This window comes from Apium graveolens, chromosome 2, assembly GCF_009905375.1.
Source record: "Apium graveolens cultivar Ventura chromosome 2, ASM990537v1, whole genome shotgun sequence".
Classification (NCBI taxonomy): domain Eukaryota; kingdom Viridiplantae; phylum Streptophyta; class Magnoliopsida; order Apiales; family Apiaceae; genus Apium; species Apium graveolens.
Genome location: NC_133648.1, coordinates 132,202,138 through 132,225,387, shown reverse-complemented (window position 1 = coordinate 132,225,387; position 23,250 = coordinate 132,202,138). Strand labels below are relative to the sequence as shown.

The following is a 23,250-nucleotide window of genomic DNA, read 5'->3' as shown; positions in this document are numbered from 1 at the left end:
GGAAGATCGTCTGGAAAGATATCTGGAAATTCATTGACAAGTGGAATCGCTTCGAACACGGGAACTTCTTGGCTAGTATCTATCACATGGGCCAAATATGCCTCACAATTCTGACGCAATAACTTCTTTGCTTGAGCTATCATTAAGAACTTCTTTTCTTGCTTACTCCCTCGAAATATCACCTTCTTCTTACCATCCAAAGTTTGAAGTTTCACTTTCCTATTCTTACAATCAATCTGAGCGTTATTCTCTGACAACCAATCCATTCCTAAGATAATATCAAATTCTCCCAACTTAAAAGGTATCAAGTTGGCATAAAAATGATGTCCCGCTATCTCGATATCACACCTCGGGCACACTCGGTCGACGGAAACTTGGTTCTTATTAGCTAATTCTATCATTGATGCTTGTTCTAACAATTCGACTTCGCAATGCAGTTTATCGACAAAACCTTGAGAAATAAATGATCTTGTAGCTCCAGAATCAATTAAAACTTTAGCATCTATGGAGTAGACTGGAAGCGTACCTGCAACCATATCTGAACTCTGAACAACATCCTTCATTATCATGTTGAATGTTCTGGCTTTGGGTTGAGCTAGTGGTCCTTCAATCCTTGGCACACCCTGAGATGGAGCACCTGTAATCCTTTATGTGTTGCTCGTCGTACCTTGTGTTGGGCAATTTCTGGCAATATGCCCTGCTTTCCCACACTTATAACAAATAGTTCCCAAATTCTGGCCTTGGGTCGGATTCTAACACATATTAGCAAAGTGTCCCTTCCTTCCGCACTTTAAACACATGACATTGTCATTACAATTCCCAAAGTGCTTTCTACCACAAAACTGGCAATCCGGTATTGGTGGACGATTGGACCTCTGCTGATTTGAAGTCTAAAAATGGTAGCCTTATCCTCCATTTCCTAATTGTGGTTTTCGGAATCCTCCATTCTTATTATCCTGAAACTCTGGCCTTTTATTGAAATGGCCCTGGAAATTACCTTTTTGCTGGCCTCCTCCTGAGGTTTCTATTTTTCTTTTTTTTTCATCCTTTCCTTTGTGAGACATGTCACTTCAGCTTTCGATCACCATTGCATTTTGAACCACTTCCACATATGAAGTCAACTCACTATTCTGAATCCAAAACTTCAATCCTTGTTCGAACCTTCTTGCTTTCTTTTCATCGGTATCAACCTGGTCTGGCATGAATGTGGCGCCCTCCAAACCCGGGTCAGAAGTTTGGGGTCCACAACACAAAATATAAACCTGTATATGAAATATTATTTGCAATGACCCTGCTTACATAACCACGGATCACAACAGGTTAAAGTATAAAAACAAGCCACAACCTTAACTTTTATTACAACGTACCAAATCCCAACTAATTTAACTTATAACTGATAATAAAATTACTCTTACAATCTTACTATCTCATTACCGTAGAAAGCTCCTGCTAGCTCGATCCAACTCAATCTGGAATCCTAGCTCATATATTGAACTAGGAAACCTCGCTATCAACCATATCCTTCTTAACTGTAAAATATATAAAAAGATTCGCAAGAGTGAGCTAACTAGCTCAGCAAGTCATAATAGCAATAACTGAGGTTAAACCGTGATCAAACGAGATGATTCAAAGGAATAAAGTTTCTTGTTAAACAATCAATAGAATTGGATATTCATTTTAAGTTTTTAAAACCAAGGTTAGGCTGCTGATCAGTCACGCACTAACCCCGAACAAAGCACACATCACTGCTCTAACTACTGGATCTAAGGCACACATTGGCCTAACTTGACCATTGATATGGTCTGACCACGGATCTGGTCCACATAAAGAAAACTATCCAATTCTAAAGTAATTCACTATGATAAACAATAGAATTCAACAAAACCAGATCATAATCAATAGCAATAAAACATTTATATAAGAGCATGGTGAAAATTAAAGGGTATAAAAAGGGTATGTCAAAGTATATAAAAGAAGTGGCCTCCAGCCTGTAGGATAATCGGGTATTAGATGGATAATGTTTTTACAAGGTTTTAGTAATTTGATATCACATGGTATGGTTGGGTATAAAAGTTTCTGTATGTTTAAACAATTTTGTTACAGTGTTTGGTATATGATGGTTATATATTTGTGGGGTAGTATCGTATTTGTGTAGTTTATTATCTGGTAAATCAACAAGAAATGGTTCACATGGAATAAGGCTTGCGACTCAAAGATCAAATGATGTGGCTCAGGTTCAGGGCTGAAGGATTCAAAGTATTTACAATATAAACCAGAGCTATTTTGAATACTTAACATTATGTTACGAGAAAATTTAGAAATATTTGCATTATATCTCGAAAAAGGTTTGGAAGTACTTGCCTTATCACAATCGATTCCAATTTCACTTGTATTCGTCAAATGACTCTCTTCAACAACCACTTGTCTACTTTTCCTATGCCTCGATTTTACTTTCTGATCACTTGCTGTATTTTCTACATGTCGATTCCATATTTTGATCACCTGCTTCCCTTTACTACGCCTTGCTTACCCTGCTAGGCATCATAAGTATTTATCAATATTTAACTCATACGATTTTATTCGACATACACTTCTATCTACCCTTCATTTCACCCAAATCCGATTAACGGATTGAAAGTTATGCTATAAATGAGTAATCACCGAACATATAGACCAACAGTCAATCCAGCAAGTCACATATAACACATAACACGTCAAATAATCAATGACATATCATTTATAAAGAAGTCTCGGGTCATAAACAGGCTTTCGGGTATTTAAAATGATTTTAAAAACATTTTTCGGAATTAAACCGGGTCGTTGGATCAGTTTCGGAGTAATAAACAGGGTTCGGCTGACCAATTCTGGCTTCAAAACAATTTTATAATAAATATCGAGCCTTGAAAACAATTTAAAATAATATTTTAAAGCTCGAAACTATTTTTCAGAATTTTTAAATCATTTTTAAATAATTAAATATAATTAAATAATTAAATAATTAATTAAAATCAGTTAATAATTAATTAAATCAATTAATCAATTAATTTTTGAAATAATTGACCAATTAATCAATTAAAAATTAATTGAAATTAATTAACTAATTAATTCAGATTTATTTTTGAATTAAAAATAATTTTTGGAATTAAAATAATAATTTTTGGAATTTTCAGAAATTAAAAATGAATTTTTATAATAAAAATAAATAGGAAATATGATTTTTGATTATTTTTAAAACATGAATCCAAAATTTGCAAACTCTGGAAACCTGGGGGACTAAACTTCATCGTTTTTAAAATTACAGGTACTGAACTGCAATTTTTCCAGCCCTCGCCGAAAAACAATTGGGTTTCGCTGGAGAACTCGCCTCCCGCATCCTTCCACCACCATCACCTCCAGATCACCTCTACACTTCACAAGGAACACAACCATGCAATCAAATCATTCCAATAACCCCAGACTTGGCCGGAAATTGGCCAAGAACATCGTCGGTTTCCGGCGAAACATCGAAAATTCTAAAACACAACTCCCTTCGATTCACTAATCCTCTGTTAACGAGCTATATACCAATCGATTGCAAATTTCATAAGGAACACAACCCACTATAAATCAATAGCTAATAACCCCTAAATCAAAACCCCCTAAATTTCAATTAAGAACATTCATAGGGGTTATAAACCCTAATTTTAAAATTCGAAAATCAAACTCAATTTTGAACATGTTATTGAACTCCAAATCAGTCATATAATATATCAAAATCATCAGAGAACAAGCTCTACAACATGCAGGCATCAAATCATTCAAACAATCAACCGAACAAAAATTCATATTTTTAATCAAAATAATTCGAAAATAAATAAAAATATATAAAATCAACCTTTGATTCTGCAGTAAAACGAGTCCTGGAATCTGAAAGTACTCTTTGAGACCTTCGATTTGGTTACTCCAACTATCCAAACGGATTTCACTAACACCTTGAAATTGTGGTTTGATTTTCAGAAATGTTTATGAATATATGAATTTCCTCTGGAAATTTATATAATTACTGACTGCAAATAATTTTTGATACGAAATAAAATACGGTAAAGGCTATTTATAATTACGGAAAATTAGTATCCCGTTGGATCATTCCGGATATGAAATGGTACCTTTATTTATAAAAACTGATCCAAACGGTATCGGTTTTCGGGATAATTATCCAAATCAGTACAATTTGTACTGCGGTCTTGGTCTCATCGCCTGGTTATACATATTACGAGGTGATAATTGGGATAGTTTAATAAAAAGCTCCCGTTTATCGAAAATACGAGTTTTATTGATTTACCGAAATGAATATTGTATCGAAAATATTGCGCCGAGACCCGCGCAGGACAAACCGTACGCCGGATCGAAAAAGTCGAAACATGGAAAATGCTTGGAATATTACTATTAGGTTAGGAAGGAGTTCTCGGAAGAATTTCGGGTTCTAAAAACGTAAAAATGGATGACGTCGGTTGGTTCCCGATTCCATAAAATAGTTTTTAAATCAAAAATCATCATAAAAATCCATATATTTCCTATAAAATCATAAATTATCATAAAAATAAATAGGAAGATATGACAATTATCTATATTTTATTTTGGACATATAAAAATTAAAATACTCAATTAATATTATTTTTAAACATCCAAACACATTTAACACTTAACAAATAATTCACATAATAGATACTGAATACATATAATAATTATCTATTAGCAAAAATAATTACACGATATATCCCGGATATTACATCCTTCCCCCCTTAAAAGGATTATGTCCTCAGAATCTCCTAAGAAAACAATTGAGGGTACTTTTCTCGCATATCACTTTCTAACTCCCAGGTTGACTCTTCAACCTTTGGGTTTCTCCACAATATTCTTACTAACTTTACCACTTTATTTCTCAATACCTTCTCTCTTTCCTCTAGAATCTCTATCGGACTTTCTACATATGAAAACAATCTGCCTGAAGCTCTATTGGCTCATATTCTATTACATGCCTGGAGTCTGGATTATACTTCTTAAGCATCGATACGTGAAATACATTGTAAATGTGCTCTATGTGCGGAGGTAACGTCAATTCGTAAGCTACTTTGCCAACGTGCTTTAAAATTTCAAAAGGTCCGACATATCTTGGGCTCAGTTTTCCTTTCTTTCCAAACCTCGTTAATCCCTTCCACGGTGATACTTTTAGTAATACCAAATTTCATTCTTCGAATTTCATATCTTTCCTTGATTAATCTGCATACTTCCTTTGACGATCTTGTGCTGCTATCAATCTTATCTGGCTAACTTTAACAACTTCCTTTGTCTGCTGCACTAATTCAGGTCCAAGTATTTTACTTTCTCCTACTTCGTCCTAATACACTGGAGATCCACATTTGCGTCCATAAAGGGCTTCGTAGGGTGACATCCCAATAATGGCGTGATAGCTGTTGTTGTAAGCAAATTCTACCAGAGGTAAATGCTTGTTTCAACTTCCTTTGAAATTAATAGCATGAACACGAAACATGTCTTTAATTGTTTGGATCGTTCTTTCACTCTAGCCGTCCGTCTGTGGATGGTAAGTCGTATTCATATTCAGTTACGTTTCCAAATATTCTTAAAAACTCTTCCAAAATCTTGAATTAAATCTTGGATCTCGATCGGATACGATGGACACAGGAATTCCATAACGAACTATGATTTCTTTTAAGTACATATGAACTGACTTGTCCAGTAAAAATCTTCCATTTATAGACAGAAAATGAGCTGACTTGATAAGTTTATCCACTATAACCCAAATGGCATCATGATTAGCTTTTGTGCTTGGTAACCCAACTATGAAATCCATGGTGATATGCTCCCACTTCCATTCTAGAACCTCCAATGGCTGTAGCAATCCACTTGGTCTCTGATGCTCTACTTTAACTCTTTGACATATATAACATCTGCTAATCCATTCCGCAATTTCCCTCTTCATATCTGGCCACCAATAATTTTCCTTTAAATCTCTATACATCTTGGTACTCTCTGAATGGATTGAATACCTTGAATTATGAGCTTTCTGTAAAATTTCATTCTTCAACTCCGTCACTGGTGGAATCCAAATTCTAGAAGAAAACCTAAGAATACCTTGATCATCCTTTTTACGTGCACAATTCTTCACCTACTAAACAATTTATATCCTGATCCATTACCTCTTCCTAACACTTCTTTATCTTCTTTAACAATTCCGACTGAAAAATCATACTTATACATTCTTACTCCTTTTTGGATCATGAACCCTGACTTCCAATTCCAACTTCTAGAATTCCATAGATAATTCTTCTGGTACAGTCTCTATGTTCATTCTCTCTCCTTCTTACTCATCTCTTGCCACTACATTTGCTTTTCCTCGGGAGTTAATACTTCAAACTTTTATGGTCCGTATATATCTCACATCTTTCTCTATACTTATGATATTTTCCAATCTTTTAAAACGAATATTATTGTTGCTTTTAATTCTCAGTTATGAGTAGGGTACTTCTGCTCATAAGGTTTCGGTTGTCTGGATGCATATGCAATAACTTTATTATTTTGCGTCAACACGCATCCTATTCCCTTACTAGAAGTACCACTATAAACTACCAAATCTCCCTGATACTTTCAAAGTGATAAAATAGGTGTTGTAACCATTTTCATTTAACTCCGCAAAACTTTCTTCACCCTTCTCCATTTCATATAACCTTCTTGCTTTTCCTGGTTAACTTCATCCAAAATATTGCAACTTTCAAGAAATCTTGCACAAATTTCCGATAGTAACTGGCCCATGATAAAACTTCTTACTTTTGTTGGTGCTTCTGGTCTTTCTTCATTCATACTATCTTTAAATTTTTCTGCTGAATCCTTTTTTTCTCCTCCTTACTGACTGGCTATACTAAGAATTATATTTCTTGCCATTAAAGTTTTCACCTGGTAAACTTTTTATACCGCTTCTTTCTTCCTTGACTCCTCAGCTATCATTGAATAGGTTGCATGGTTTTTCTTAAGTAACACAAGTACATCTTATCCAGATTCCTCCTTCAAGATTCTACTCATCAAATTTAAATATCACTGGTATATCAGTTCATCCAACTAACATTTCTAGAATTTTATAACAACAGTACTGAGTTCTGAAAATTATCTTTGATATGTCCATAAGTTCAATCTTCACTTGGTAATATACCTAATCTTGAATCAATCTTATAAAAATACCTTGCTTCATTCATTTAATTAAACAAATCATTGGTTCGAGGTAACAGATATCTGCTCTTGAGAGTAAACTTGTTGAGCTTTCGCTAACACATAATCTCACACTTCCATCTTTCTTATTAACACATCGTGCTGGTGCACTTTAGGGGTTACGCTAGGTCCAGTTGCTTTTTCTTCTAATTATCTCCTGCATTTGTTCTGGTAACTCCTTTATTTTATCTGGTGCCATTCTGTGCGGGGCTTTGGACACTGGCTTCATTTCAGGTGCTAAATCAATCATAAACGCATTTTCTTTATCTAAAGGAAATATTGGTAACTCGTCTGAAAACATATCTTGAGACTGTAAAATCTTCAAGTTCAGTTTGTTCCTGACTCTTATTTATAATCGCCATAACACTTATATTTTGGTCACTGTAATCTTAAATCATTCTTAACAAGTTCTTTACTTTCCTTTGTCATTTAAACTTCTTCATGTTCTCATTTGGCATCTTCAGAACTATCTTCCATCACGACGGTCTACCTGGGCATCACACTTGAACAGTTAATCTATTCCTTAGAATAATATCAAATCCTCTTATCTCAAATGATATCAATTCTTCACAACTTATTGCCAGAAATATCGATTCCGCAATTGGTACTTACTTATTCAATAATTGCACGTTCTTAACTTGCTAGTCCTTTAGTCATAAACTTATTGATTCGACAGGATAATTCATCTTATCAATAAAACCTTGAGAGATATATGATCAAATTGCTCCCACATCTTTCAATACTTTAACGCATAAGGTATCCGCAATAATCTTCCACGTCATTACATCCATATTGTAAATAACATATTTCTCAGGAAAATCGCAAATTCTCGTTCTCGGAGACGTATTCCTTATTGAAGCAGATTCCCTTGACTCGTAATGCATCCCTGGCTAGGGCCAGTGATTTGCAAGTCTCACCATATGCCCTTGTTTCCTTTCCATGCATGAGAGGTAGATGAGACTTTGCCCGCGGGGTGTATAATACGTTGACTTTTGTTTGAAAAGCTCTCGCAAAGAACAACGGTACAACGAAACAACTAGAAGGATTCACAATTTTAATAAACTTAGAGTTGAAAAGAAAGAAGAAGTAATGATTTAAATATGAATGAGACAACCACATTGGTACTTAAGATGGCCAGTCTTTCATACCGTATGGCATACAACACATGATTAGGTGGCGTCCCACCCGACTCTTCATCATTCCGACAAAGTGTCTCATCATAACACTGTTTGTCCCAAACAGAAAGCAAAACTTCAGGGGAACAATTAAATTCGAAAGGAATGCAAAATCCTCCGTTTTGATATCATCAGAAAGAATTTATTGAGAAAAGGAGTTCATACATTTTTAGGAATTAAAAAGGAATATACGTTGTAATGTTGAGGACAAAAATGATACCATTGGTCACCATCCACATTTCACTTGTATCCATCTTTCGAGTTTGATCGATCATATCCCAATTATATCATATAATAACTTTAGAAGTATGCTTAAATGCCTTCGCAACTAAGCATTATGGTAGATTCTTACTTGTTAAGTCTCGCGTCTGTAACGTCGCACCTACACGTATAATACTTTAACAATTCGGCGTTCTTATCAGATAACCTTGAGTTTCCTCTTTTTAATTTTGAATAACCATGAATCATTTATCATAACGACCCTTTTATTAATATTCTTCTTTTAGAAAAGTCTAGAAATTTTTCCAATCTTCTTCGATCATACTCAGGCTTCCGTTAAATCAATGAATTCCTTAAACTCTGATAATCCCAGTAATTGGATGAATAGTTACTCTGTACGCTGGTTCTGTTGTTAATCCTATCAGACAATATTTGCACCTTGCTGTTAGGAATAAATAACTTCTTCATAATCGCAGGTTACCTCGTTCTCCGAATTAACAATACTGAGTCTGAAACAGCATCCTTCCAGGTAATCCGGGTCTTTTAACAAACAAGAAACTCAAGTAGTAACTTGACAACCAAGGTTTAAAACTTATTTTATTCAAAAAGGCTTTTAGAAATTTTGTGAGGAAAAATCTTTTTTCGTAAACTTGTTAAAATTTTGAAAATTTTGAAAATCACACCTCCGGTTGTCCTTACTGTATGAGTTGGTTGTTGTCCTTCTTATGACCAGATACCAAGTTAAAGAAATGATCACTCAAAGGTCCATTCACTTCCATTTATCTCCTCTCCATCATTGGGTCTATTATTTTCCTTAATCGATGAAAACTTCAGCTATCGTTGCACGTTATCTTATTCGTAGCTTCACATTAAGGCTCCCATACTGGTAGTACTCCCGTTAACCACTTTGCAATCATTAAGTGGAACAGACTATCCAATAGTCAACAAGTCAGCTAATGTCACATCATCTTGTTAAAATATCTATCACATCATTACAACACCATTTTCTAATTTCAAGAAATCTTCAGATCCCTAATCTCCTCTAACTCTCTCTCTTCAACACTTATCTACTCCATTCCACAAGCTAGTCATGAGTGGCCTAATTACTAATAGCTTCTTGTAACCTGATAACAGCCATCCTCTGGAACACTTGAATCTTCTTTCTAAACTCCTTCTCACCTTAATTTGTATCTCAATACTCACCATTTACTGCAGCTCCCGAATCCATCCTCATAAATACAATTATTTCATAGAACGGATTTTAAACTGGGGTATAGAACAGGGTGTAGGGTAAATTGAAAGGACACACTCACAGCCGATGTTTAGTAAAAGAAGAATAAACAGATGGATGTTTCTCAAATAGGTCGTCTCATATCAAGAGGTAATAGAATAGCGTTAAATAACTTGGAGAGGCGCAACTGTCATAATAAAAGGTAATAACATTAATACTGATGGAGGAACAAGGCGCAAATCGAATCTGGGAGAAGTTGACGATCCTTAAACGGAAAGCTCCAAACAATCAGTTGATGCAGGGAAATCAGGATCTGCCATTGCCGTTGCCTGGATATCACGTCGCTAGTTAAGAATCCCGAATCGCAACACGAATCGTGCCGGAGACCTACTATACAGTCGCACTCGACCTCACGATGACCTATCTTTCTATTTCCTATTCCTAATTCTAACCCTCTACCCAATCCCGACAATGTAGGCTTGTTTCAGTGACTTATAACCCGTAGCTCTGATACCAACATGTGGCGCCCTCCAAACCCGGATCAGAAGTTTGGGGTCCACAACATAAAATATAAACCTGTATATGAAATATTATTTGCAATGACCCTGCTTTACATAACCACGGATCACAATAGGTTAAAGTATAAAAACAAGCCACAACCTTAACTTTTATTACAACGTACCAAATCCCAACTAATTTAACTTACAACTGATAATGAAATTATTCTTACAATCTTACTATCTCACTACCGTAAAAAGCTCATGCTAGCTCTGTGACGGCCTCAACCCCGGGGTCAGGAGTTGACGTCACCAACAACAATAATAACAATCATAATTCAGACCAACTCATTAATAATACCTAACTACGACCCCTTTACCAAGACCTTTTCCAGGTTTAAGTATGACTTAGGTTACTCAACTAACACAACTCAAATCACCTTACACAATCCTGACCACTAATTTAACGCAGCAACTCAACAGACCTCATCTGGTCTGAGCGCAACTATCCCAGAGAAGCCTGACACAAAAGGAGCTGGAACTCTGCCCTGACTACCACACAAGAATCTTTTAGGCATCTGCAATACATATAAAATATTCTGCAAGGGTGAGCAATTGCTTGCTCAGCAGCACAACTATATGAATAACAAGTAAAACAGTTTAAAGTAAAGCAGTTATAGGAACAGAATTCATAACTCGTTAGAAACATGTAAAGCAGGTATAAACTGGATATCAAATCTAGCATGCTCTGTAAAACAAGATCAACAGTCGTGTGTTGTGTATAAATACCAGAGTTCAATTTTAGCATGCTATTTCTATTTTCAAACCTTCTGTTCCATTACAGGTACCATAAAACCATTTGTCCCGTTACGGGGACCCAAAACCATTTGTTCCGTTACGGGAACTATAAAACTTGTCCCATCACAGGACCTATAAAAACTTATTCCTCTCCGGGAACCTCAAAACCACTTGTTCCATTACTGGAACCACAAAATCATCTGTTCCGTTACGGGAACCACTAAATCACAATCAGATATATATTGGATGTTATCTAGGGACGGCTGATCAGGCCTCCACACAAATTATCTAGGATAGTTGGCCGGGCTTTCACACAAAATGTCTAGGAAAGCTGATCGGGCTTTCACACAAAATCACCGGATCCGCAGAGACTAGTTAGGTCTCTGATTATCTATGCTGGACTAATCGGTTATGTAATGCGCGCAACCGAATTAGCCACTTACGCAACGTTATCCAATATCGGATTCGTTTTATCCAGTTTCAAAATCACTTTTACCTATCTCTTGTTAAAATCAATTCTGTCACAGCACACTATTCAAAACCTCTTTTCATTTAAATCACATTTAGAGATAGGTATTTTCAGAAGTTACTTTTCCCCGAAACATAATTTTAAACACATTTTCAAATACGGGGGGGGGAGGGTTGGAATACGTAACTTAAAATATTTATGTTCCATTACGAGAATAAAACAACAGCTATTCATATATACTGAACCATAAAAGAATGGTCAGGGGTACTTGTCTTGCAGAGCTTTACAACTAATACCGATCGACCTTGGACTGACTTGGACACTCGGCTTTACCGCCTTACTAACAGACTATCCTGGATCCGACTTCCACGCTCAGGTCCTTCGCTCGGAACCTCGCTGCGCTTGTCGACCGATTACTGGGTTATCCTTAGTTCAATACCAGTTCCTGAGTTCTTCGACTAGAACCTATAGAGTGGAATGATTCTATGTTAGACGTCTAGGTATGCTTGACATATCCTCACTAACACATCTATCCATGCGATATCAATCCCGACTCGTAATTATATAGATTATAATAACGCGCGCAACGATTAGGGTTCACGATCTCGGAAATAGGTTCGGTGCTTGTTTTCAGAAAATACGTATACTCGTCATTTTACGAAATTAGGGTCATTGAGTTTTAACAAAACATTCACCACAACATACAATCACGTTCCGCACAGAATATATGTATATACCAATTTATACTCGTTCGACGTTCCGAGAATTACAGGGTATGTCCCGAATTTCTGAATTTAATTTCCAAAATTCGTGCAGCACCTCCACTGTTTATCGGCCTACCCGTCGAACAATTCGACGTCAAATCACAACCAATCAATTCATTCCAAACTAATCACGAAATCCCCACATCACAATTTTCCAACCACCGATTTGAATCAACTAACTATTATTATTTACATCTTATATTTATTCATATTTTTTTTTATTTATTCGTAGGACTCAGAATTAATCCATCACAGTCCACCGTCGGCTCGTCGAGGTTCATCGCCGATGGCGGTAAAATTCGCGGGTTCCCGTTTAATCCGGGCTTTCAATCGCGAATTCCACCAATTTATTTTTTTATAATTTCTTGTACGAAAATTTATTTTATTTCACAAAAATTAATCAAATCATTTCCTGCAAAAATAAAAAGAACAACCCCGAATTACAGCAAGCAAAACAGACTGCAACAACACGGCACAAACATCACGCCAATATTCGGGGAAAACAGCCGGAAAAACCCAACTCACCGGAACCCTCACAACACAAAGGCACCCACACAAACACACACATAACGCACACACCCATCATAATAACACACACATATACTTATGTATATATACGTATATAAACAACGGAATAGCCGAAGTAATCACCGGAGAAATACACAGGAATAAGGAGGGATTCATATTTGGGGTATGGTCAATTACATAAACATAAAATGGTCACGCGCACAAGCCTCCACAAAGTGTTAAACTGCTGACCTCGTATTACCATGAGAAATAGGGGGGTATGCATTAGGAAGCCTAGCAGATCCAACCTTCAATATTTTCCGAAGATACATGTTATTCCTATATGTTAATTCTTACACTTCACTCTAACAAGTTGTAAAAAATATATATCAGGAAGTAGAAACTATGGTGCATCCTTCTTTAAGAGAAATGAAGAACAAACAAGGAAAAACTCCCCAAGGTTTATTCAGTGGCCAGCATGCAGAGTTGATGGAGAAAGGGGAAAGCTGAATGAAGGAGACAATATCTCAGTGCATGGTTGTTGCTGCCCTCATAGCTACAATTATGTTTGCAGCAGCTTTCACTCTACCAGCTTTCTTTGTCTTGCTAAATACTCCACTTTTGGTGGTCTTAACTCTCCCCTTAACTTTCCTTCTGCTAAAGGCCACAATGAGGTCAATCCCTTTTCATATATATGTTTCTATTATCTGTTTGTGTAATGATCTATATAGTTTAACTAGTTGTGTTCTTTTTTATGTATTATTTTTTGTTTTAGATTGTTGTATAGTTATTTGAAAATGGAGCTGGTGTGAATTCAAGAAATTATTGCAGGCAAGTACATTTATTTTAAATAGTAATCTAAATTTTCCAATTATTCGGTGTCAATTTAATTTAGTGATTCAATTATTGGATTTAAATTGAAGTATAGCTTGTCAGTGTATCCTCAATTATTTAAATAATTAACTGTAGAGGCTGTAGAGGGGGAGGTCCGTATTGACTCCCCCTTTCAATTATTTAAATTATTTTAAATAGTCTGTATTAAAGTATAGCTTGTTAGTGTATGAACATGTCACAATTAGCCTGAGGTCTGTGATTGTTTATGATATGTACATTTATACTTTAATTGTATCCGCCTTTTTACTGCCTATAAATTCTGAATAGCAATGCTATCAAAACTTTCAGTTATTGGACAAACAAGTTCCTTTGATGGATGAGATTGACCCTAAGGTTTAAATAATCTAATGCTCTTTATATTCTGAACCACTAAGATTTCTGTAACCACTTACTAACTTACCTTTTACGGCTTGCAGGTGGACAAAGCAACATCTGACCTGAAGAACACCAATGTTCGGCTTAAGGACACTGTTAACTAGGTGATTGAGCTGTTTTGTGCGTGTGTGTGTTTGTGTGTATATTACAGATATAATACAACTTATAATTTTGCTAGTAGGGTCTAAACTGATTCTGTTTTTCTCCAGCTGAGGTCGAGTCTTAATTTCTGCATCGACATTACTTTGTTATGTATAATTTTGGGTATAGCTGCCTATCTTTACAAGTACCAGCCTTTTTTCATTTCTGGTCTGTTCTGCAGTTCCCTGCATATTATATATGATATTCTGCAATAGTTATGCAGTTCCCTGCCTCCACTGACACCTTTGCAGAAGCAGGAATCATCCCCTGGTATTGCAATAGTTCATCTTAATTATGGAATTTTCCTTGTTCGAAAAAGATTGTATGGAGTAACTCATGGTATTTTTTTGTAACTTAATAAACTTCAGTTAATATGTTAACCAGATTTTTAATGTCGAATAAAAGCAGAATACTAATTAGAAATTCCTGCTAACACTTCCCGTCCTACCACAGACATCTTTTAGAAGTTCTTGAAAAAATGTCCACTCTAGCAAAATAATGGTCAAGTGATACATAGATAATAAGATTAGTATCCTATGACATCGAAGCAAAATGTTTGTAGGGGAATGACCTTAGTGAGTGACGATTCTCAGTTTTTTATATTAATAAAGGAAGCTAAATGAAGTACCAGATCTAAAGGAAACTGATTATACATGTATTTCAACTTATGATTTATCTTGGTCAACTGACTTGAAGCAATTTTGTATAGAATTGTAATGACATGTTCCTTGTAGAATACAATTAATATATGATCAAAGTTATCTTCTAAGATTTCTCTTTTTTTTTGCTAATTGAAGATTTCTGTTTCTTTGTTTACATTTAAAGGCACATGAGCTGAAGGCTAAGGGGAACTTAAGGGATCTTGTTGATGAGAGATTTGGATCAGAATTCAATGAAAAAGAGGCAACGTCAATTATTAATCTCGCTCTTCTGTGCACCAATGTCTCACCGGTGGTTAGGCCAGCAATGTCTTCGGTGGTTGGCATACTCGAAGGCAGATCTCTCATGCAAGACTATTTTTCAGACCGGAGTACAAATTCTAAAATAAAGCAACCAACTGACTTTCTAGATATACAACAGCAAAGCTATGTAACAAGCTCCTCTAATGACTCTCAGTTGAACGATGAATCGATGACCTACTCATGGACTGCATCTCCGAGGTCTAGGTCTGAATGTCTGATCTCTACATGATAAATGTTGAAAGCAACAGCGGGAAATAGAGCAATATGGTATGATCTTAAGTCACTGTGTTGTCTACTACAATAGTGAATGTACATAATAATGATTCTTTTTGGAGTTGTGCTTTATGAGTAGGGTGGTCAGACTGTTTCTGTGTAATACAGCATTGTTCAAAATATGATTATTTTTGTAATGTTCTGCCGGTACAAGTTTAATGTATCATTAGAACAATGTTCCGTTTGGCTGCTTCTGTTAGTTTGGCTGCTTCTGTTAGTTTCTTAGAAGTTGAATATAAAACAAGTACAAACTATTGTAATATCCTAGCTATAAAAGAACAACCGGAGAGCTACTAAATTTAACAAAAGGAGGTAAGAAGCTGAGCATAGAAAGAAAGCTCGGGTGCATCTTTCTTCATTACCGAGTGTGGCTATTTATAGCCAATGTGAATTTGCAAGAAGCCAAGAACATTAAATGCATACACAAATTCTACTCCTATAAATCATAGCCCTACTATTTGATTCATTGACCACATGCATGGCAATCACTATATTACAACACTCCCCTTTGATTGTCATGATAGTGTGGATCATCAATTGCCTCGTTAAAACCTTGTCAAAGAAAAACCCAGTGGGATAAAAACTTTAACGAAGGAAAAAGAGTACAATCTCCCCTTGGAAGAAAACATCAATCACTGGAATTTTGTTGCAGCATATTCTTGAGTCGACGCATTCCAATGTTATGTCGCAGCTTTGCAAAGGTTGAATTTGGTAATGATTTTGTGAATAAATCTGCAAGGTTGTCACATGACTGAATTTGTTGTACATCAATTTCTCCATTCTTTTGAAGCTCATGAGTATAGAAGAATTTTGGTGAAATGTGCTTCGTCCTGTCTCCTTTGATGTATCCCTCTTTGAGTTGATCAATGCATGCAGTGTTATCCTCAAACATAACAGTAGGACTTCTCGTGATGTCCGACAATCCACATGATTCTTGAATGTTCTTGATAATAGATCGCAACCAAACACATTCTCTACTGGCTTCGTGAATTGCAATTAGTTCTGAGTGATTTGTTGAGGTTGCCACTGTAGTTTGCTTCGTGGATTTCCATGAAATGGCTGTACCGCAATATGTGAATACATATCCAGTTTGTGATTTTCCAAAATGAGGATCTGACAGATATCCAGCTTCTGCATATCCAATCAACTGAGATGTCGAGTTTTCTGGAAAGAATAACCCAAAATCAACGGTTCCACGAAGATAACGAAATATATGCTTGATCCCATTCCAATGTCTGGCCATCGGAGCAGAGCTAAATCTAGCCAATAAATTGACAGCAAAGGCAATATCTGGCCTTGTATTATTCGCAAGATACATAAGTGCACCAATTGCTCCAAGATATGGGATTTCAGGACCAAGAACTTTTTCATCATCTTCTCGTGGTCGAAATGGATCTTTATCTGGTTCTAAAGATCTAACCACCATTGAAGTAGTCAACGGATGAGATTTATCCATGTAAAATCTGCTCAAAATATTTTCTGTATATGTAGATTGGTGGAGGAAAATTCCTGATGACAAGTGCTCGACTTGTATACCAAGACAATATTTTGTCTTCCCAAGATCTTTCATTTCAAACTCTGTCTTTAGATATATGACAGCTTCATCAACCTCTGTAGCTGTTCCTACAAGGTTTAAATCATCCACATATACAGCAATAACACAAAACCAAATTGTGATTTTTTGATAAAAACACATGGACAAATTTGATTACTAATATACCCATTCTTTTGTAAATAACGACTAAGTCTGTTATACCACATACGACCAGATTGTTTCAATCCATACAATGATCGTTGAAGTTTAATGGAGTATATATGACGAGGTTTCTTGAACTCATCCATTTTTAATCCTTCTGGGATTTTCATAAAAATATCACTATCGAGTGATCCATATAGGTATGCAGTAACAACGTCCATAAGACTTGTTTCTAATTTTTCTTTAGATGCCATACCTAATATAAAACGAAAAGTAATTCCATCCATTACTGGTGAGTATGTCTCATGATAATCAATGCCAGGCCTTTGAGAAAACCCTTGTGCTACAAGTCGGGCTTTATATCTCACAATTTCATTCTTTTCATTTCTTTTTCTTATGAATACCCATTTATTCCCAACAGGGTTCACACCGATTGGTGTTTGGACAACAGGTCCAAATACTTCTCTTTTGCGCAATGAATTTAATTCTGTTTGAATTACGTCTTTCCATTTTAGCCAGTCTTTTCTTTGACGGCATTCATCCACACTTTGTGGTTCAGGATCAGAATTTATGTCGACATCCAATGCCGCTGAATACACAAATACATCATCGATTATGGCTTTACTTCGATCCCATAATTTCATATCATGCACATAATTTATTGAAATTTCATGATTGTTTAATCCCGAATCTTCAGGGACGGGAATCTCTTCAGGAGATAATACCACTTCGGGGGTATTTGCTTCTTCTGGAGTATGTGCCACTTCAGGGGCAATTTTCTTTGTCTTTCTTTTTCTTGGTGCAACATCTTTCGCACCGACCGGTCTACCACGCTTCAGGCGTGGCTTTGAATCTGTAACCAATTCATTTGTACTTGATTTTTGAATTGGTATATCTACTCTAGCTGGAGTATTTACTGCAGGTATATGAGATTTAATTACATTTCTAGAATCGTTAAATGCGTCAGGCATTTGGTTTGCGATATTTTGCATATGTATGATTCTTTTAACTTCAAGTTCGCATTTACCGGTACGTGGATCTAGAAAATGTAACCCCGATGCATTCCATGTTATGTCAGGATTAATCTTATTCACATGTTTATCTCCCCCTAAGGGAGGAAACAAAGATTCGTCAAAATGACAATCTGCGTATCGTGCAGTAAATAAGTCTCCAGTTAGTGGTTCAAGATATCTAATTATAGATGTTGAATCAAAACCAACATAGATACCTATTCTTCTTTGAGCTCCCATCTTCGATCTCTGTGGTGGAGCAATCGGTACATATACAGCACTTCCGAAGATTTTGAAATGAGAAATATTAGGGATTTGATCAAGTACCATCTGTAGTGGAGAATGTTGATTATAGGCAGTTGGTCTAATCCTTATAAGATTAGCAGCATGAAGTATTGCATGACCCCAAATAGATGTAGGTAATTTTGCTTTCAATAACAACGGTCTTGCAATAAGTTGAAGTCTTTTGATAAAGGACTCGGCTAACCCATTTTGTGTATGTACATGAGGAACTGGGTGCTCAACTGAAATTCCTACAGACATGCAATAGTCAACAAAGGTTGCAGATGTGAACTCACCGGCATTATCTAAACGAATTGACTTAATACAATGGTCTGGGAATTGAGCTCGCAACTTGATTATCTGGGCAAGTAATTTTGCAAAAGCATCATTACGAGTTGAGAGAAGACAAACATGAGACCATCTAGTTGAGGCATCTATTAGTACCATGAAGTACCTAAATGGACCAGATGATAAGTGGATCGGTCCACATATGTCGCCCTGTATCCTTTCTAGAAAACTTGGACTTTCAAGCTTAACTTTAGTAGGAGATGGCCGAGTAATCAATTTTCCTAAAGAACATGCCGAACATGGAAGGTCATTTTTAGAAAGAACTTTAAGATCTCTAAGAGGATGTCCGGTAGAATTCTCTATAATACGACGCATCATAGAGACTCCAGGATGACCTAATCTTTCATGCCAAAGGGTAAATGATTTTGGATCTATGAGTTTGGAAGCAATGATATTGTGTGACTCAATGGTTCTGATTTTCATCATATATAATCCTGAGGAAAGTGACTGAAACTTTTCTAAGATTTTTTTGTTGCTAGAATTAGCAGAAGTAATAAGGAGATATTCTTTACCAGCCTCAGAAGTGGTTTCGATGTGAAAATTGTTAAATCTGATATCCTTAAAACTAAGAAGATTTCTAGTGGACTTACTAGAAAATAATGCATTTGGAATATGTATGTGTGTACCATTAGGTAAGACGAAACTAGCTTTTCCAAAACCTTCGATTATATTAGATACGCCAGAAATCGTTCCAACTTGAGCTTCAGTTTTGGTTATATGGGTAAAGTATTTTTTATTTTGTAGAATTGTATGAGTTGTACCACAATCAGCAATGCATATATCTTCAGAATCCATTCTGTATATAATTAAGAAACATGATTTATTTGATAAGAACATAACACATTACATAGATAAAATAAAGCACACAGTACGCACTAGTAACTATAGTAATTCGGACCATTAATGCTCATTCCTCCGGTTACTAATAATTTTATGAAAACTAATCCTCAGCCTCCCACATGGGAGTTTCGTTAGTCTCATTAGGACCATTAACGCTTATTCCCCCGGTTGATATTATAAGAGAATCATCTAAGTTGTTGGCGAAATTGGTTTCCACCATTTTCCCTTTTGATCTTTTAGATGACTGATATAAATCAACAAGATGTTGTGGGATATAACAATTACGTGACCAATGCCCTTCCATTCCACACTTGTGACATAAATTGTTAGTTTTCCCTCCTTGTGGTGCCTTTCTTTTGCTCTGTGTTTCAGGTTGCCACTTCTGGTGACCAAAGCTATAATAAGGACAAAAATGCCCACGACCACGGCCTCGTCCACGGTAGCGACCATGGCCTCGTCCACCTCTATGCCCTTTTCCACGTACATTCTGCTGGAATGTCGTGTTATTTACTTCTGGTAAAGGGGCAGATCCCGTTGGACGGGATTGATGATTCTTAATCACCAATTCATGATTCTGCTCGGCAACAAGGAGGGTTGAAAGGAGATCCCCAAACTTGGTAAACTTGCGCTCCCTGTACATCTCGGCTAAGTTGATATTATTGGGATGAAAAGTGGATAATGTTTTGTCGATCTTTCTTTTCTCAGTAACAATCTCACCACACATAATGAGCCTAGAACTTATTTTGAATAGTGCTGAGCTATATGCCCGAACACTCTTAAAATCTTGAACCCTTAGATTAGCCCAATCATTTTCAGCTGCAGGTAGATAAACTAGTTTCTGATGATCGAACCTATCCTTTAGATTTTCCCATAAAATAAAGGGATCCTCGACTTCTAGGTACTCAGATTTTAGATCTTCATGCATGTGGTGTCGAAGGAAAATAATAGAGGTAAAATTTTCTTCAATTGTGGATGTGTTTTCTGCCTTTATTGTGTTGCCTAATTTCTTTGAACCCAAATGCAACTTTACATCTTGTACCCACGATAGATAATTCTCCCCAGAAATGTCCAATGCAACGAACGACAAGTTTGTAAGATTTGTCATTTTAATCTGAATTTAACACCAAAATTATTAACTTAAATTTTCAATATAAATATTACATACAATCCTACTGAATCTGGTGCGTTAACAAGTAAGCAATAATAAATGTGTACATCATTATTATCATCGATATTATAAATAGATCTATATATAAAATGACAAATGGATTTTCACCCGCCATACGGACGTCTGCGTATACAGGTTATCTCCAACCAATAATATATTTAAGTGGAAAATCCTGCATAAGTTGGTTAGGCACAAAAGAATTATTATCCGATAGGCAGGCAATTTATAAATCAAGGTTCCCACTATATTTCGGTATTACCCAAAATTATATGGTACCGTAAATAGGCGGTGCTCCGGCCATATGTAGTTAAAATATTAGTAGAGGGTGTAACCACGTCTACTCATATATATGTACATTTAAATAAAATTATACCTTCTCAGTTCCGGCAGGGCTTCGTGCTGATAACGTATTGTAATATCCTAGCTATAAAAGAACAACCGGAGAGCTACTAAATTTAACAAAAGGAGGTAAGAAGCTGAGCATAGAAAGAAAGCTCGGGTGCATCTTTCTTCATTACCGAGTGTGGCTATTTATAGCCAATGTGAATTTGCAAGAAGCCAAGAACATTAAATGCATACACAAATTCTACTCCTATAAATCATAGCCCTACTATTTGATTCATTGACCACATGCATGGCAATCACTATATTACAACAACAAACTATTTAATATGAGTTTTAAAAACTATTTAGGTGTTATGTGAGTAAATTGTAATTATTTGAATTATGTGTTATAATGTGAGAATGAAAATATTTAAATAAATATTATATTCTAGTTTGACGTGTCAACTGGTATAAATAGAATGATTGTGAAGCGTAGTTGAAAACGCTCAGCGTCGGACCGTCAGTTAGGACGCGACCCGTAACGCGAAGAATGAATATTAGTAAAAAGGAAAATTTTATGATTAAGTATATTTTATTACGATACGTGATATGTGAATCTATGTTGTTAACTATTAAGGTGCATGATTATGTAATTATATGTTTGTATGATATTATTTGGAATTTTAGAAAATAAGAAGTGCATTAATTGCTATTTATATAGGTTATAAATGCATTTTTATTTTTTAAGAAAAATAGTTTTTAAACTTATTTTTATTTATAAATTTCGAATTTGATTTTATTAAATTCCTAAAATTCTAAGCTATTTTATGATGTCACTCTTGTAATTTATAGATTTATGGTTTTATTTATAAAATATATTCTTTGTAATTAATTAGATTAATAATTATTAGATTACCTAATTGCCCTTGCATGCATTTCCACTCACAATATAAGAGAAGGGTAGTTGTTTCATTAACCACCCCACTATCTCAGTTCAACTTAGCCAAATGACCATATCATCATTGCATGCATTTTTGTGCTAGTAGTGAGAGAATGATAGGTTGGTAATTTCACAATTCCATTAACTTTTGAGAATAAAAAGATGAGACAAAAACTTGTTACTTCCATCATCACTTCATTCATTTCATTTCTCCCATCTCTCCCTTTTCTCCTTCTTCTCTCCCTTTCTTCTTCTTCTCTCTCTCATTCGAGCTGTCTTTCTCTCTCTTCTCTACATGCAACATCAAATCCTACTTAGGATTCAAATATCTTGCCATTTATCTTCATCCTTTTCAATTCTCCATCCATATACTCTTTTCATGTAACCGTTTAAGGAAGTTTTTGCATCAACATCTCTTGGTTATATCTAAGAAAACATAATTTCTTAGTGTATGACCTTAAGAGAGAGTATAGTACATAAGTTATGTGATTTTCTTGGTTTGTTTTGGAGATAGGTTCGACTTTTGCTATTAAAAAGTTGGGTTTTGATTTTGATTCAAATTTACAAAGGGTTTTGGTTCAAAGATTTTGTTTTTGGTTCGAATGAATGAGTTTTGCAAAAGGGTTTTAATGTTCGATTGGTTTTGATGATATATATATATATTTAAACCTTTATTTTTGAGTTGGTTTCCTTGCATGCATGTAAAGTCCTAAGTGTAATCAAGTTATATTTTGTTTGGTTTGGAAAGAAGATGGATTAAATGATTAGATCATGGGTTTAATTAAGTTGGATTTGTGATTTAGAGTATTGCATGTTGAGTTGATTGATTGCATGTCGATTCTACAAGTTGTTTTGTTAATTGGGTTATTGTTTAATTTGGAAATAGAATTTGGTTTATATTGGATATGTGAGTAGATAAGTATGAATAAGTTCAGTTTTGATTATTAAAAGCATAGATTTCATTCGGTTTTCAAAGGAATAAATTATTGGATTTATGCATGTTAAGATTTTGTTCATAAATGATGTTTTGGTTCGGTTTTGATTTAAAAGAAATGATTTCAAGAAGTGTTCTTGTTT

The 23,250-nt window shown here is 35.5% G+C and overlaps 1 protein-coding gene across 1 annotated transcript; it reads right to left on the bottom strand.

Moving 5' to 3' along the window:
* Positions 1-19,841: 19,841 nt before the first annotated feature.
* Positions 19,842-20,846, bottom strand: LOC141693430 (uncharacterized). The gene has a single exon (XM_074498534.1). It carries the CDS (start codon positions 20,844-20,846, stop codon positions 19,842-19,844), a length of 1,005 nt encoding a protein of 334 aa, XP_074354635.1.
* Between the last annotated feature and the right edge of the window lie 2,404 nt (positions 20,847-23,250).

Coding starts and splice junctions, on each gene's coding strand:
- LOC141693430 (XM_074498534.1), bottom strand. CDS start 20,846: ATGACAAATCTTACAAACTTGTCGTTCGTTGCATTGGACATTTCTGGG.